The sequence below is a fragment of the Oryza sativa genome, chromosome 2 (assembly GCF_034140825.1).
Source record: "Oryza sativa Japonica Group chromosome 2, ASM3414082v1".
Lineage (NCBI taxonomy): Eukaryota > Viridiplantae > Streptophyta > Magnoliopsida > Poales > Poaceae > Oryza > Oryza sativa.
This window is the reverse complement of record NC_089036.1, coordinates 27,330,879-27,348,758: the sequence shown is the minus strand read 5'-3', so window position 1 is coordinate 27,348,758 and position 17,880 is coordinate 27,330,879. Positions and strand designations below refer to the sequence as shown.

The 17,880-nt window shown below is 46.9% G+C and overlaps 1 protein-coding gene and 1 long non-coding RNA gene across 2 annotated transcripts; both read right to left on the bottom strand.

Annotated features, from left to right (window-relative positions):
• Positions 1-323: 323 nt before the first annotated feature.
• LOC136355349 (uncharacterized) lies at positions 324-1,094 on the bottom strand. Its single transcript, XR_010739556.1, has 2 exons — positions 714-1,094; positions 324-629 (listed from the first exon to the last, which is right to left on the bottom strand). It is a non-coding gene; the product is annotated as an uncharacterized lncRNA (long non-coding RNA).
• Positions 1,095-7,342: 6,248 nt separating this feature from the next.
• Positions 7,343-10,140, bottom strand: LOC4330231 (scarecrow-like protein 6). Its single transcript, XM_015771585.3, has one exon. It carries the CDS (start codon positions 9,838-9,840, stop codon positions 7,693-7,695), a length of 2,148 nt encoding a protein of 715 aa, XP_015627071.1. The 5' UTR covers positions 9,841-10,140; the 3' UTR covers positions 7,343-7,692.
• Positions 10,141-17,880: the final 7,740 nt, after the last annotated feature.

Sequence of the window (17,880 nt, the reverse complement as noted above, 5' to 3'; positions counted from 1 at the left end):
TGTTTACCATTTGTGGGCATCCCAAATGGCCAAATGAGCCGGTCTGCGGGTGATGTCTATTATTCGAGGGCATTTGTCGCCGTCGATGCGATTTGGAGGACTACTTTTCTTACCTGACATCTCATTAATGAGCTAGAGTACACTACACATCCCCCGCAACTGTGCAAGCCCTTGTCGTTAGCTGCTGAAACCTGAAAACCAGCTGAGAGTCATCTCGGGTCAAGGATAGATTTTCAGATAACGTTTTCGGAGGCGTACCCTGTTCAGTTTCTTCCGGGACTGTACGCTTTCAGACAACAGCATATATAATTGCTAGTGCTCTCTTAGATAATGACAGTTTTCTTTAGAGAATAGTAATCGATGCATTTGATCGTTTGTGGATGCTCGACTAACACACGACATTCCTTCACAACAAGGGTTTTCTGTTTGTCACAGTGGGTCACGTTACGTACCTTCCCTTGCATACAAGGAAACAATCTCGTGTGCTTTTCCATGATCTTACTCCTCTAGAGGCGCATAAACGTATTGCCCCCAAGCCAGGAAAAGCACAATTGTCCCGTCTTCAAGGGGGAAAAAATAAGAACTGGCCAATATGGGCATATGGCAATATGGAACACGTCGCGTGGACACTGAAGAGCCAGAGAGAGCACAGCACAGTGTTAATAGTTTTTTTATAGAAAAAAAAAAGAACGATAGGAAAAGGCTTTGCATACCTAACAGCAGCGCGCGCGTACTCGTTGGGAGAAGCATGGCCAGGGAGGGGGCCAAGGCAGGCAGGCTGATCACCAAATCGGATCGGCCGATGAGGAGGCTCATCCCCCTCCTTTTGCCCCCACAAGATTTGATCTCGATCGCCATCTTTTGGAACGTCCATCCAAAGGCGAAAGCAAAGGCGGCCTCTTTTGCCAAAAGCCCCGGTGTGAGCCCCCACACCCCCAGCAGACCCAGCCTGCGCCGAGGAGATAACGAGGCGGTCACGGTCGCAGCAGCATCCGCGCGCGCCCGCCCCCGCCCCAGCCGCGCGCGGGGGTTGGCCTGGCGGTCGCTGTAGCCGGCTGCCGCGCCGCCCGTTCCGTCCAATCCAACTGTTTCGCCGGCTAAGGACAAGCCCGAAATCCCACGAGACGAGATATGACACGGGACGAGCCGCGCGACGTGATCAGAGAGAGATCACAATCATGCCATGCCCCCGCCCGCGCGCGCGCGCGCACGGTTGGTCGCACGTTGCCTAGCGTGTGTGTGTGGGGAGGCGTGGTCCCGTGTCCGGGTCGGTGCCCCCACCTCGCCCGCGGAAGTTTTACCGCGCCCGCCCTCTGCCTGCTCGCTATCAACTGATGCCGGAGTAGTGAAACACAATCCACGGCGCTATATCTGTAGATGTGGACGCCATGCCACCGTGCCCCCTCTCTCTCTGCTACTCGGTCGACGGAGTTTCGCTCGCACGCACGCACGACGCGCGCCGTGGCCAGTGGCCGTCCTCTCCTCGACGACGACCGCTCACTCGTCACCAGTCCAATTGAACGACGCTGTCACGAGGCCGTGTCCTCGGGTGCTCCTCCTCCACTCCACATGTCCCGTATGGGGGCCGGCCCCCGGCCGTGGTTTTTCTCCCGCGACATCACCACTGCTGCTGCTACATCCGTGCGACGAAAGGCCAAGTCTGCCCATGGCACGCCGAGATTAACCGCACGTCTTGTCGCTCACTGTGCTCCACGGAAACATCGTGGTTTCTCTGCAGTATACTACTAGTACTAGTACTATACATTCTGGCGAAATTCATGTAGAATTCAAAGCAAAACAAACCAAACCTACCTTGGAAATAATTCGCCATGTTGCAAATAGAAGTAGGCGGTAGTTGTTTATGGGGTAGGTTAGCGGTTGCCTTTGTGTTGATTTGTGATTGATTTGGACCTTCTCTGAATGAAATCAGACTGGCCAGGCGGCCTAACTGACATGATTAATTAAGGGGTAAGTACTACTCCTACAAAGCATAGCCCCCCTCCCCCCCCCCCCCCAATTCAGCTGCCCTGATCCGAGGCATCCTTTTCTTCACCAACAATACACTGTTGTGACTTGTGAGGGGAGCCGGGCAGCTTGTCTCTCTACAGAAGCAAAGAAACCAATGTAGGAGTACTCTATATTGGATTGAAAGCTGCAAGTCCTAACAAAAAAAAATTGCAGCACAGTAGATGGCTTCAAAAGAATGGATGGGCACTGCTTAACTCCTTGGATTAAGAAAAAGCAGCACCGACTTTAGCGTGGTTTAGCCCTCTCTCCCGGAGTCCCAGGTCCAGAGTGGCGTATGCATGCATCGCGCACGCTGTAGCTAGCTTGAAACACTTGGAGCGAAGGGTAGAGGAGGGGGGCAATAGGGGTGCATGGCGACATAAACAAATGTGTAGCTTGTCGTCACTCCTTGGATAAACAAATGGAGCTGTCAGCTTCATGATCAAGTGCACGTTCTCATGCAGGAACGGGGGCTCTCTCCTGATCCTCTACTTGCATTGCAACACATTATAATTCGTTGTGCTATCAAAATCAGAGTGAGTGATAGATAGGATAGGATGACCAATTTTTTTAGGGAAAGGGCTAAATGGCTGGCGAATGATTTTTGAAGCCAAAATCATGCAGATTACTGATTTTGGGATTTGCTTCGCGATTCGTGCTCTGACGACCTTAGCTCTTCTCCTACAGCTCCGGCAACATCTTCTCTAACTCCGACGACCCCGACGAAAGCAATGGAATTAGTGTTTAGGGTCCCGGGTTGGGATGGAGGTAAGAGGAGAGGTGGGGGGAGGGGAAGAGGGGGGGGTGTCGCTGGGCTTAGAGGGATGGCCGTGGGAGGCCTAGCCCGACGGTGGGCGGTGACACGGGCGGACGGCGAGGCGCCGGCGGCGGCGCCGAAGCCGCGGGGATGGAGGAGGGCGGTGGGCCGGCGTCGGCGGCGGGGGCAAATGGCTAAGAGACAGTGGATCCGGCGGTTAGTGGTTAGGAGGTGGCGGCTAGTGGTGGCGGATCCGGAGGCAGGGAGCCGCCGAAGACGGGGAAGACGGTGGGGCGGGGGCACTCGCGCGATCCATTGAGGAAGAGAGGGGGTAGGGGGTAGGGGGTAGGGTAGGGGAGGGGAGGAGGAGGGCTCGCTGGCGCCGTTGACTCCTTTCGGCCAACTAGCGAGTCCGGGCGACGGCACGTGGGGTGGTGGCGGCAGAGGCACAGTGCGCGCGAGAGAAGGCGGCGGTGGGCCTAGAATGACAAGGGGAGGTAGGGTTAGAACTGCCAGCACTAATCTTAAAGCGATCCAACGGTATAGAATTCGCATAATTTTTAGGTGTTTTTCTGTCAAATACCATCTAGATAGTCCCTGCTGTAACAACATTTCACCCGTGTGAATAGACACCGATTGACCGGTTAACCTCTCTACCTCTCCGGGTTAATTCAAAAGTTACTCTGTTCCTCGTCCCTGTGTTTAGCAAGTGTCAGACCTCCCGAACAAAATTTACAATTTGAGTGCTGTTTCAGCTTCCGATGAACAGTAAAAAATCTCATCCTGAATTACTGAATCTTGATTAGCATAATAACCCTCTGATAAAGTTTTTTTCTTGATGTAGAGGATCCTAACTGGCACAGGGGAAAAAAGTGAGAGACTGTGGAGTACTAACCCTGATGTCACACCAGTAACATGGTGTTTTAAATCCTTCAAATCATAGATTTGTACGCATGCTTCGAGAAAAACCAGCTTCTCCAGCTAGTACAATTTGTAGTACAGATGATTGGTTTTTGTAAGTGGATGGAAGCAAATGCAGGGGCAGGCGATCATGGGGGCAAGAATGTGAAACAGGAGGCATGAGGGGACACGGCCATGTGGGAGATGAGCAAAGATGAAATAAGCCCTAGAAAAAATAGGGGCCAGTGTTCTTGTCCAGGTCTTTCCGATTTTTGTAGTCAATTTAATCAACCCTTCAGTCGCGAATAGAATAGCTCTTCGCATTTTCTAATCCGAGGTAGGACAATCACATGATGGCACTGGTAGAGATGTTTTTATATGTGTTCAAGCAGTAGATGAGTAAAAAAATTAGGCTAGACATGTCTCTACGGGGAGTGAACAGGACTCCTTTGCAACGTGGGACTATTATAAAACAAAGGAATTCAAAAAACATAAAATTAATTGCTAAAGAAAAAGTAAAAATGAAGGGCTCCTTTAGAACGAACGAAAACTAAAGGAATTTTTATGATTGACATGTCCTATCCGAGAGAGCTAAAATTGATATATTGATGGATAATCTGATTTTTATATAATTATTGGAGTGTATAAACGTATGAATTAACTAATAGAAAGTAGAAAACTTTTACACGAAACATATTGTTTAATAGCTTAGAAAACGTGCAGACGAAAATCTAGAATCTGAGGGCTGCTTTGGAATAAAGGAAAAATAGAGGATTAAAATCGGATGGAAATTTATCCTACTAGGTCCTCTGTTCCAAAGAATTGGCCTCCACAAAATCCTTTGAAATTTTTGTGAAATCTCCCATTTCATAGGAATTTTGGAGAAAAGTCAACGTGAGGTCTAGCCTCATGTTTTCTCTTCCTGGAGACTTGCAAGACTTGCAGTTTCTATGGTTTTGTTTTGGTGTTGACAAATGGTATGTTAGAGTTTGTGTCGAATATGTGTATGTAGTCGGTTACAGTTTAGAACTTGGAGTGGTAAAATATATTAAGACTAAAGTAAGAGTCGGACTCTATCCTAGGATCTCTCATAAATAGAGGGGCGTGCATATTGTAACCACATGATAATTTAGCATAGCGAGAGGCAGCGGCTGCCGGCGGTGACCGGCCGTGAGTCGTTGTAACTCTGATATGCTGTAATATGCTAGATTAGGGAGAAGTGCCCGTAATCAGTGCCCTGGAGATATAGGCTTCGGTTGAACTCCGTTATCAAATATCGTGTCTCGGTGTCGTCACCGTGTTTGGATCTCCTATGGTGTTTCTTCCGCGTTTGGTTTCCGATGTGATTTTGAGGCCGGTTTTATAACATGTTATCTGTTACAAATTCATGTCTGAATCAATTTTCTGTAATATTCAAAAAGACATGACTTTCTATTTCTATGTTTTTCCTATTCACGTGTCTTCTGAATCCCGCGTTTCAACGGAGCCCTTAGAAGAATATGAGCCCCTTCGATTTAGAGGAAAAACATAGGAATTTTGGATGATTTCAATCCTATAGGAAAATTTCCTATGAAACCCTTTAAAACAAATGATTGAATCATATCTTATCATCTAAAATTCCAATGGAACAGACAATCTTATAGAGATTGTGGAGAAAATTTAGCAAGAGCTCCAACCTCTTGGAAACTTTCCTTTGAGTCTATCTCTCTCATCTGATTCATGCATTTTTCCTATGGTTCAATCAATCGGTCATTCCTGTGTTTTTGTTATGTTTTGCAATCATCTATTTTGTACTTGTATTCCTATTAGAATTCTACGTTTTTCCTATTCCTCTATTTTTTTTTCATTCGCACGATTCAAAAGTGCCCTACAACATGAATCCCCAGGGAAAAAAAATCCTATATGATCCTTGTTCTGAAGGAATAGCTCTGAAGATACCTTCAAAATTCATATAGAATGGGTTGTTTCATGGAATTTTTAGAAGAAAACAAACATATTGAGATCATCACACCTCATATTCTCTCTTGCTTGTGTAGAGGTCCTATGTTCTTCCTATGGGGTTACCAAACAAAATATTTTGCAGACTCATGTAGATTTCATCTCTGCAGGATTCAATAACACATACTCCCTCCATTCCAAATATAAAAACCTAAGATCGGATAAGACATTTTCTATCCAGATTCGTAGTACTAGGAAATGTCTCATCCGGTTCTAAGTTCTTATATTTTAAGACGGAGGGAGTAACATTCTATTTCTGCATTTTTCCTATTTATGTGTGCTCCAATGGTGTGTTCTAAAGGAGCCAGTATAACCCCAAATGGCATGCTCATAGCATTACTATCGGATTTTGAAATACAAGAACTTTCATAGGAGCAAGATGTAGGAAAAGGGAAAACATGCTCATTATTCATGCTTATTTTCCTTCAGGATAGTTATTCTATAAGAATTTATTATTTTAAAGGAATTAGTAGGAATTAATCTCTTGTTTCAATGGGCTGAATAGGATACAAATCGTACAGAATTTTTTTTTTTTTCAAAATGCATATGAGTGTAAAAAATAGACGATGACAATTAAAGTGACCAGTAATGGAAAACGGAGCAAAAGAATATTTGCGGTCTCATCTTTCGGCTTGTGCTTATACTTATAAACCAATATTTGAATTTTCAACCTTAAATTTGGAGCTGATTTTGATGTTTTTTCATTGTAGTTTATTTTTTAGCCTTTGCTTTTAGGTCGCTAAGAACACGTATATAAAAGTTTTATTTACAAATTATTTTTCGTTTACAAATATACCGTTTCGCTTATTCCATGGATAAGGGAAGCGATGGCCTCCTTGGAATATGCATGGAGCAACATCCGGCACATTTGGATGGGCAGTTGGTCAAGAAAACAGACACCGACAAGGCACAATCATGAAAAAACACATCACCAAGAAAACTAGGACTCTCCCGAAATGCAAAACGATCTAAACCCAGGATGACAAGTTGACAACCGAAGCATTGATTTATGTACCATCTCGCCAATGGGAATATATGCATACCTCGTCACAGGACATAACCTAGAAGTTACAATAAGCATTTGTAGTTTTGCACTCGTCATGTTATACTGGCATTAAGTCTATTGTGGAAATATAACTGAATGGACTGTGAAGCGTGAATTTATCATGTTACTTGCTCTATGTGTTGGGCACATTAGCAAATGAAGCGCCAATATGGCTATCCATTCCAGGAGAGTGAGGATACTCAATATTCTTTTTGTTGTTTGTTGCGGAAAGAAACATCATCGGCACTCTTGTACAGTTGATGGTCAGTCAAGGGTTGTTGAGAAAACGTTTCATCCAGAAATAGACAAACTAAACTTTGAAAATTTGGAGCTACAGGTGGCCAGATAAACGATGGTGACACCATTGGCTCCTTAACACATCATATTATAAATTCCAAAAAATATCTTTCTTTCTCTTCTGAAACCTGATTACGAATTCAAATATACCCGGAAACCTTTGCTGTTTGCCAAAAGGCTATATAGCTGTAGTAAATCTTATGTACAATATATCCATATGGTTTACTCCTATTATAGCCATTCCCATTGCCTTGAATGATTTCTACCATTGCAAAATTGAAATACAGAAATGCATCCATTTCAGTTCAATCCATAAGCATAACAACAGAAATGCACAATTAACACAGCAACAGCAAGCAAATATCAATTCTGTACCACAGAACCATTTGATAGGTCAAATTATCCTCTCTACTCATCAGCAGTGTCTTGAATTTGATGATAATGGCTAATAGAGCAGAGCATGGTAAGAACCTAAAGCAGCATCATTAACTACAGAGATTGACACCGATATTGCTAAATCCACTAGGCCTAGCTAATAAGCTGTGATGAAAAGCAATATGAGGTGTTCAACAACTTGAGACAACAATTTCCGTTGCAACATTTAATTGCAAAACAAAATGCACATTACTGGAGTTGACAATGCTTGCAAGCGCTGGTGGAACATTGGTGGGGTGAAGCTTATGGCTGATCAGCACCGCCATGATGATATGGAGACAAGCTCACCACGCTGCCAGTAGAGCGTGAGAGCAGCTCCGCACTTCTCCACATGGAATCCTCGGACCTGCACTCGCTTCAGGAGGCAGTCTGCCTGTGCCTCGGCAAGGTTGCTGGGTGGAACAGGCTTAAACCCAGCTGCTGCAAAAACACTCCTCCATGCTATTGCTTTGTGTACCTTGTGCCGTCCAAGCACCATATCATGAACTCTAGGCTGAATCAGAAACCTCTCAATCTTGCAGGCAGAATCAGCATCAATACCAGCAGCATCAAGTGAGTCAAGGAGGAACACGCAAGACTGGAAACAATTCAGGAAGTGCTGCGAGAATGAAAGGTCTGCACGATCAGCTCCATGGTCAATAGCCACCACAATCTTCGGACTAAGCTGCTTCACCAAACGAAGGATTGCTGGCAGCGGTGGTGCACGAGCGGAGCAACCAACAGGGAGGCTAACAGCCACAACTTCATCACCAGTTGAAGAAATAAGCTCCCCAGGATTGAATGCATCAAGACTGACGGCATTGAACTCAAAAGGAATTCCAAGGTCTGCGGCAAACTGAGAAAGGTTATCCTGGGTAAGGTGCAGCTCCAATGGATGGTGGGAAGCAGTCGACACGAAAGCTGTTAGCTTCAACAATGGCAAGGTCACACCTCCAGCAGCACGGCGGTGCGCAAGCTCCTGCAAGAAGGAAGCCCACTGACCGCCAACACCGAGATCGAAGTCAATGACATGTATGCAGGAAGTTGCGGTGCCACCAATTTCATCAAGAAGTGCCTGAGTTGCCGTGAAGTTTGCAAACTGCAGCACGGGCGACAGGTCGGAGAACGACTTGTAGGCCGCGAGCTTGAGGGCAACGTCGAGCGGCGTGGTGACGCTGGAGACGCCATGGTGGCTGTCAGCGAGTGCGAGGAGGAGGGCCTCCCTGAGGTAGGAGGCGGAGCGGAGGAAGGGCTTCCCAAGAGGGGGGAGCTGTTGATTGAGCCGCGCCAATATCTCGCGCGCGCCGACGGAATTGCCAGCCTCGGTTGCCTTTGCCGCCGCTGCCAGTTCGTCCAGCAACTGCTGCTGCGCGGCCTCCGCAGCCGTCGTCTTCATCGCCCCGCGAATCGGTGGCGGCGAAGGCTGGAGCTGGAACGGAACCGAGGCATGTAGTGGTGAAAACGGGAGACCCTGCGCCGCCGCCGCCGCAGGCGGTAGCTGGTTACGGGCGAGGTAGATGTCATCAGGCATGGAGTGGTGGCGTTTGGGCGGTGGCTGGAGGAGTGGCGACTGGTGATTGTGTTCGGGGAAGGATGGGTGAGGCATGAAGAAGGTTGCGGCGGGATTCGGCGGCTGGTGGTGATAGTGGTTGAGGAGGCCCGGCGGCTGCGCGCCCAGAAGAGGGGGCTTCGTGTCGATACCTTCGTGGAACAGCATCGGCGGCGGCGGCTGCTCGAGAGAGGTGGCTTCCGGCGAGAAGAGACCGAATCCTAGGGAAGCCTTGCCGCCACCCGCGCCGCCGGTTGCGGTGTGCGCACCGGAGGACGACAGGTCGGAGGCGACGCCGCTGAGGGAGTGGTCCAGAGAGAAGCCCAGCGGGTCGACGGCCGGGATCCCGAATCCCGCATTGTCAAGAAGCGGCGGCCCGGGCTGCTCCAGGTCGCCGGCGGCCCCAATGATCCAGTTCAAGAACGACTGATCCTGCCCGGCTGCGGCGGCGGCGGCGTTGCCGAGCATGGTGTCCCAGCCCTCTCCTCCGACGAGCCCCACATCCAGGGTCCCCGGTATCGGGGGCAACTCACAGCCGCTGCTCCAGTCCTCCTTCCCACCGCCGCCACCGCCGCCACCGCCGCCCCCGTGTTCCCCGGGGGCTCCCCATTTGGTGGCTTCGGCGGCGGCGGCGCTGCTCTCCGAAACCGCCGCCACACCGGTCGAGTCCGCCCCGCCGCCGCCCTGGGACGACGACAGCGTCGAGGTGGAATTGCGCGGGCTCGGGCTGCGCGTGCAGTCCAGCACCGACCTCGGCTCCACCACCACCAGGCCCCCCTTCCCCGCCGGCCAAAACAGCCCCCTGTTACCGCCGCCGATGCCGCCGAGGTCCACTACCCCGCTCCTCTCGGCACCGAACAGCGCCGCCCTCATCTACCTAATCCCACATAATCGCGCGCGCGGCTGAGAGATCTGGAGCAGCCCGGCGTGGCGGGGGATTTTTTTTTCTTCTTCTTTCTTGGTGTGTGTTTGATGGAGCCTTTGCTTGGGCGCGCGACGCGATGCGTTGCCAGCCAGAGTAGAGCAGCAGTAGAACAGCGAGGAGGTGGGGGTGGGCAGGGGCAGGGCAAGCAGGAGCACTGCGTGGCTGCGTGCCCCTTGCCTTGTGCAGTTGGCTCTGCCTCTGCTGCAACCTCTCTCCCGGTCTCCCCCTACCCCTTCTCTCTCCTGGCCAAGTCCTCGGCTCTCTGCTCTCCTCTACTACTACTCCTCTTGCTACGGTCTCTCTCTCCTCTCCTCTCCTCTGTGTGGTGGACTCTTCTCTCTCCGCTGCCATCCTCCCTGGATGCGTGCAACATAAAAAAGGTTTAAAAGTGTCACTCTCTCTCCCTGTATCGTTTTCAATCGGCTCTGCTCCTAGCGTCGTCTTTTTAACGCCCTACTATATGTTTTATCTGCTCGTATTTTCCACCCCTATAAAAAGAACATGACCAAAAAATAATTTTACTATTTAAAATTTACTTTTTACTAAAATAGTATTTTAAATTTATCCTTAAATATACCGCCTATTTTATCACATACTTATACAACAGCATCCGATCGTATAGACTAAATGCTATATGAGGTTGGATTTTCACGCACATCATGCCACCGGCCAACGGCGCAGCGTGGCGGCGGCGGCGGCAGGAGGGAGTGAGTGTGGAGCCAAGGAGAAGAGGGAAGGGAGATGAGGAGAGTAGTGGCTAAAGCGGTGCCCGCGGTGTTATGTTGAGACACCATGAGATGGCGAGAGTTTCATCTAAGTCGGCTACCGGCACCATCCACACTACCACCATGTGCTAGCAGATCCCTTCATCCTCTCCTCTCTCTACACCCACAGCTAGGGCTGTATATGAAGGAGGCTTGGGCTCAGCTTGAGAGCCAATTAATACGAGTCCAAACCAAACTGTTAACGGTAAAATTTGACATAGTCTTTGGTAAAACACGGGTCAATGGAAGTAATTGACGCCATCAATTGAGTTGGTTTTGTTGAAAAGTGTATCAGGTTGTTTAAGATAGTATTAGATTTACTTTTGAAATTATATGTCGTGTACTTACGTTTAGGCAGGTTTTTTAGATTTACATTTCTTTTTAGGAGATAAGTTTTTAGTCGATTGAATTGTATTCGAATCAAACTCAGTTAGGTTAGGGGCATAAATATAAGTGCACACAAGCCTTGTAAATTATCAACAAATATATAAGTAATATAAATATTCGGATTTTTCCGGTCGTCACACCGGTTTTTCGTCCCGCTTCGTCGCCCCCCCCCCCTCCAAAAAAAAATCCCAATCCGTATGCAATCAAACCCCGGAAAAAAATCACAATCGGAGTTCAATCACACAAATCATGATACATGTACACATATATATCCAAATCAAAACCAAAAATTAGATCAAGGGGGTCGCCGCCGCCGCCGCCGTCGTTGCCGAACCACCGCCGTCGCTGTCACCGCCACAGGGACGGCTGGCCGCCAGCGGCTCCCCTCCTGCTGGATCTGGTGGAGGGGAGAGCGCCGCCTCCGCCGGTCCCTCCCGCTAGATCCGCCGGCAGCGGCGGCGGAGGGCGCTCTCCGGTGGTGGGGGAGAGGGCCGCCGCCGCTCACGGGAGGAGGGGCGCCGTCGCCGTCGCTCACGGGGTGCCTCCCCTCCCGCTAGATCCTCCGCCGGTGGTGGGGGAGGGTGCCGCCGACGCCGCCGTGGGTGGTGGGGGCACCGCCGCCGACGCCGACACCGCCGTCGGATCTATCGCTGCCGGATCTAGGGCGGGAGGGAGGTGAGAGGGGAGGAGGAAGCCACTGCCGGCCCGCGGCCGCCGCCACCGCCGACGCCGCCGACACCGCCATCGCCGCCGGATCTGGGGCAGGAGGGAGGCGAGAGGGGAGAAGGGAGACGCAGCCGCCGCCGGATCTACCGCGGGAGGGAGGCTAGAGGGGGTGGAGGGAGCCGCCGCCGCCGCCGCCCCCACCCTCGGATCCGCCGCGGCCGCCACCAACCCGCCGCCGCCGACCCGAGAGGGAGAGGAGGAGGGGCGCCGCCGTCGCTTTGAGAGAGAGGATCGCCTCCCCGGGCGCCGCCGGTGGTGGGGGAGAATGCCGCCGCGCTGCCGGTGGTGGGGGAGGACGCGGCCGCGACGCCGGTGGTGGAGGAGACGTCATCGCCGCTCGCGGGGGGAGGGCGCCGCCTCTGCTGGGGGGGAGGGCGCCGCCGCCGACGTTGCTCGGGGGGAGGGCGCCGCCGCGGGTCGCCGCCGCTCACGGGAGGAGGGGTGCCGCTGCCGCTCGGGGGCACGGAGGGGAGGGCAACGAAGTGAGATGGGAGGGAGGGGAGGGAAATGGGCTAGGGTTTCGGCGGCTGGGAGTGAGGGGGTTTTGTTTCCCCGATATCGAAGCTCGGCCGTCCGATCAAAACCCTAGAGATCGGACGGCCGGTGTCATCCGGGCTGAAATCAGCCCAAGAGGGATCGAGAGTGAGGCCACTTTTCCGGCCCAAGCCCAGGTTGCGGCCTGGGGAGGGGAAGTGAGCCCGCGCATGCGCAAAAGGCCGTGGGCCGACTGGCAAGGGCCGGAAATAAGTCTATTTTAGGTTCCTCGGGCCGAAAAAAAAGAGAGTAAGTTCATTTTTAGTGCTCATTTTTTTAGAAGCATTACAATTATAGTTATTTCTCACACTTGCTTTACTTGTAAATTTATTTAATTATACACATATACCTACTTAAAAATACCAAATATTTTAGCAAATTTGTATTTTAATTAATTGTATATTTTTCTGATATGTACGCTTCCCGTTGCAACACACGGGCACTTTTGCTAAACCAAACAACACTTTTGGTCAATATACACACTCCGTTATCACCCGGTGCAACGCACGCGCACGGACACTTTTGCTAGTCAATATACAATTTCTGACACATCACCACCCTTTTTAGCGAGTTCTTAGTTATTCGAGCAGGATACATCGTCACAATTTTCAGCGAGAAGGTAAGTTTCATCAACTTTGTTTGTATCGACCTAGTTATGACTCTCGCTTCGGTCCGACATTCTAATCAATTTATTACAAACACCGTCTTCCCATATATCCGCTTTTTCTTTGATTGTTTTGCTATCTTAGCTTGACTTATATATCCATTACTTTGTATAGAATCTATCGGCTTAATTAGATCTACCTATTGCTATCAATCTTGTACTGGGTTGAATCTGATCTATTAGATTGTAGTTAATTAAGTAAAATTTTGTTATTAATTGTGTATACTCAGTAGTTAAATATCCTCTTATCAACTTCAATTTTATATTATCTCCGTTAAGTCCGATATAGTAAGATTGCTTTTGATAAAGAAATGTGCTATCATCGGCTAAGCTTATATAACGTATAAACAATCGAAGTATCTTTCTTTACTGATCAAAACATACAGGATCAACCTAGTTGACTATAAATTTGATCCAACACTCGAAGGCCTGAGAGATTTACTCGACTCTAGTGTATATCCTAAATTCCAGTATGCTTTGAACCTGAAATTTAGAATCTACACTAGAGTCAAATAAATCTCTCAGGCCTTCGAGTGTTAGATCAAATTTAGAGTCAACTAAGGTATGCTTTGAACCTGAAATTTAGGATCTACACTAGAGTCAAGTAAATCTCTCAGGCATTCGAGTGTTGGATCAAATTTAGAGTCAACAAGCTTTTCTTCCATCCATATGAGTGATTCTCCTTAACATACCATTTCTATATTTCTGCACGCTCCAGTAGACTCTTTATATTCAACACTCGATATCCCAATACAACTAGTTTCCTCTCCATATTTCTATAGAGGCCTTGTTTAGTTCCAAAAATTTTTTCCTAAAAACATCACATCGAATCTTTGGACACATATATGAAGCATTAAATATAGATAAAAAGAAAAACTAATTGCACAGTTTGCATGTAAATCGCGAGACGAATCTTTTGAGCCTAATTAGTCCATGATTAGCCATAAGTGCTACAATAACCCACATATGCTAATGACGGATTAATTAGGCTCAAAAGATCCGTCTTGCGGTTTTCAGGCGAGTTATGAAATTAGTTTTTTCATTTGTGTCCAAAAACCCCTTCCGACATCCGGTCAAACGTCCGATGTGACACTCAAAAATTTTCATTTCACCAACTAAACCAGGCCAAAGTTCCTGAATCTCGAGGCGCGTGAGTGGGGATGATGCACCTAAGCTAGTAGCTAGAGACAGGACAATCGATTCAAGCTGAACTGGAGATCTTGCCCTGCGATGTCAATAGCGATGGTGTGTGGGAGGGAGGGGCGTAGGCGTGTCTAAGGTATGTGAGGATGAGCAGCAGTGACGCGGGAGAGGAGAGAGCCAGGATGTCATGTCATCGGTGGTTTGAAAGGTGGGCCGGTGGCTCGAACTTTCTGAGATGTGAGGTGAACAATTGAAAGATGAGGGCGTGCTTTTTCTTTATTGGTTGAGGAGAGGGGGAGAGGGGATGTTAGACATTGAAATTCGAGTTTAAGACTACTTGAATGTCAATGGTTGTAGATGGATGGATATCCACATTTCCCCGTCCATTACAGCTTTTCATTAGGCAAACCGCTAAAATTCATTTTTTTAAGGCATAAACTCTAAATATATATTATACAAACAAAATATATTTGTATGTTGCAACTTGCAATAAGTGATAACCTTTACAATGAAAAATCTCTTCATCACGGGTATTTTGATAGTGAAAATAATAATTGCATATAGGCCATGTTTGATACAGCTCCAATTTCTAAATTTAGCTCTAAGAGTTTAGTCTGGAGTGGAGTTATGGAGCTTCCTAAACCCTGCTCCACCTTCCTAGTTTATTTCGTGAGAGCGCTCCACCCAGCTACGCTCCCTATCAGGTGGAGCTGAAATTGTTTAGCTGGGCTGGAGTTGGAGCTGTGCCAAACAGACTCATAGAATCTAATTGTACTTCCAAAATCTATGTCGATGTAAAAAATTCCGCTGAAAATCCTGCAAGTTTTATTCCGCAGAAGCTTCGCCAAAAACACATTTACCGCTTTCTATCGCTTCCGATCAACTGCTTTACGGAATTACGGCTTCAGGCTTCAGGCTACAGCAATGTGGGCGGAAAGATTGGACAAGCCGCCATCGACTTCTGTGCCTCTCCGGCTTCTTCGCGCAAAACCGCGGCGACGGCGAGATCCGGTGAGCCGGCAGGCCATGGCGAGAGCTTTGCGCGGCGGATGGCTTCGCGGATCCGTCAAGGATTTGGGAAGGAGACCTACGGGAGTGGCTTCGTGTAGGTTGTGGGATCTGAGTGACAAGTCATGGCAGGATCCGGCCAAACGGGATTCAGCGGCGGCGGTTTGTGGCGTACTACGAGATTAAGATTACCGTGGTAATCATAAAATCGTCGCTGCCGCCTTGAAGCCCAGGCTAATTGCAATTTGCGAGGCAAAGATGGATCGTTCCAGGTGAGCAGCAGAGGATCTCCGTATGGCAAGCAAACAAGGTCCTTGGCCAGACAAACATGGTGGATCAGGCTAGGATCAAGCCACAAATCGTCTTCGACCAGGCCAGTTCTCGGTATACCCCTATATTTTACACTCGCATTGTTGTTACTTTTTAATTAGTAAACGCATTCCATGCATATAAGTTTTCTCGTATCCGCATTGTGCACACATAACAAACTTCTAGAAAAATTACGAGAAAAAATTGTACATGTACTTTTAGTAGTACATTTATGTGTAAAGTCTCATTTTCAAATTTATTTTATATATGATTGAAAAAAAGATAAAATTCGAACCGATTTATACTCTTGAAATTGTCAGGAATTTTATCCTTTTCTTTAGGCTAAATATAATAAATTTAAAGGTAAAACTTGACACATAAGTAATACTAATAAAAGTACCTGTATAATTTTATTTTAGATTTTTTTTTTGAAATTTGTTAGCTAGTATACATGATATGTACACGAAAAACTTAAGCGCATAAAATACGTTCCCTTTAACTAGCCATCAATTATGCAAGTAGTGCACCTGCACGTGCTATACATTTTAAACAATCAATTTTAACTAGTACTAATATTTATTAATTTTGATTTCAGAATTATGCGATCATAGAGATATTATTATCGAGATTCTAAACTAAGCATAACTCGGTGTTTGTTAATTTCAACTATTGGAATTTCAAAATTATTAGATTATAAAAAATACTAATCGAGGCCTTAGGGCAGTCCCAACCCACAGTATCCATAAGTAGTGTCTATGGTGCCATGTCAACAAGACACCACAATAGAAACTACACTCCACAACCCATGGTTTCTTAAAGTGGACCATTAATAAATATATCATTTCTCTTCTCTACCAATCATATTTATTCTTCATCTATTATGAAGACATTATTCTCTCCTAATGCAAAACTTGATAGTGTCTAGTGCATAGGTTCTCGTGTTAAAGCTGTGTCTTGCATAAGACCCAGTTTCTTCATCTCTTCATTTCTCTCTTAATTAATATAGTGCCACATAAGTTAAAAGTCCTACATGACAATGTAGTTAATGCTATAAACACCATCCTATCCTAAGTGGAGGGTTGAAACTGCCCTTACAACACAATATTTATTAATGTATATTAATCCTGAATTCCGGTATTGTTAAATCATAAAAACACTATACCCAAGACTTCAAAGGGGGTATAACTTTATGTTCATTAATTCAGAATTTGTTAAATCGTATAACATAATATTTGAGAATCTAGATCGAGTACAACTCTATTAATTAATTCGGAGTTTCAGAAATTTCAAATCATAAAAAACTAGTTTTATAATTGAGACTCCAGGTGATTAGTTTTTGTAAATGGATGGAAGGAAATGCAGGGGCAGGCGATCATGCAGGAGGGGACACGTCCATGTGGGAGATGAGCAAAGATGAAATAAGCCCTGATAGTAGCCAGTGTTCTTGTCCGGGTCTTTCCCAGTTCTGTAGTAAATTTAATCAACTCTCCAGTCGTTAATAGAATAGCCCTTCACATTTTCTAATCCGAGGTATAGGACACAATCACATGATAGCACGGGTAGAGGTGTATGTATGTGCAGGTGTATGTATGTGCATTATTGAAGCAGTAGATATGCATAAAAAAATAGCCTAGAAATGTCTCCACTGTAGAGTGAAACAACTCAGACGATGACAATTACAGTGTCCAGTAATGCAGTGAAATGGAGTCAAAGTAGATGTGGGATACACATGGAGCAAATCCGGCAAATTACCAACACCGACAAGTTTACAACATATCACCAAGAAAACTAGGCCTCTCCCGAAATGGAATACGGTCTAAAACCAAGGTGACAAGTTTACAAGGATTGATTTATGTACCATCTCGCCAATGGGAATATATGCATACCTCGTGTCCTCGTCACAGGACATAACATGGAAGTTACAATAAGCATTTTTAGTTTCGCCCTCGTCATGTTATCCTGGAATTACGTCTATTGTGGAAATATAACTGAATGGACTGTGAAGCGTGAAGTTCTCATGTTACGGGCAATATATTTTTACACATTGGCTATCCATTTCTAGAGTAGAGATACAAAATAAATTTATTTTGTTGTTTGTTGTGGAAAGAAACATCGTTTGGCATTCTTGTACCGTTGATGGTCAGTCAAGGGGGTTATAAACTAAGGTTTGATCCAGTTTAGACAAACTTACTTGAGAGAATTTCAATCAGGAGCTTGTGCAGATCGATAGATACACAATTGCTATGCAAAATCAACTACGACACCGGTAGTTGCTCTGCATATCATATTCTAATCTGCAAAAATTACTAAGCACAGCTTACACAAACTAAAAAGGAGAGAATGACGTGGAAATTTATTATCTTTGTTTCGCTTTCTGAAACTTGATTATGACCTATTACTCCAAATATATTTGAGCTGTTTGGCAAAACCTTTTATTGCTGTACTAAGTCATA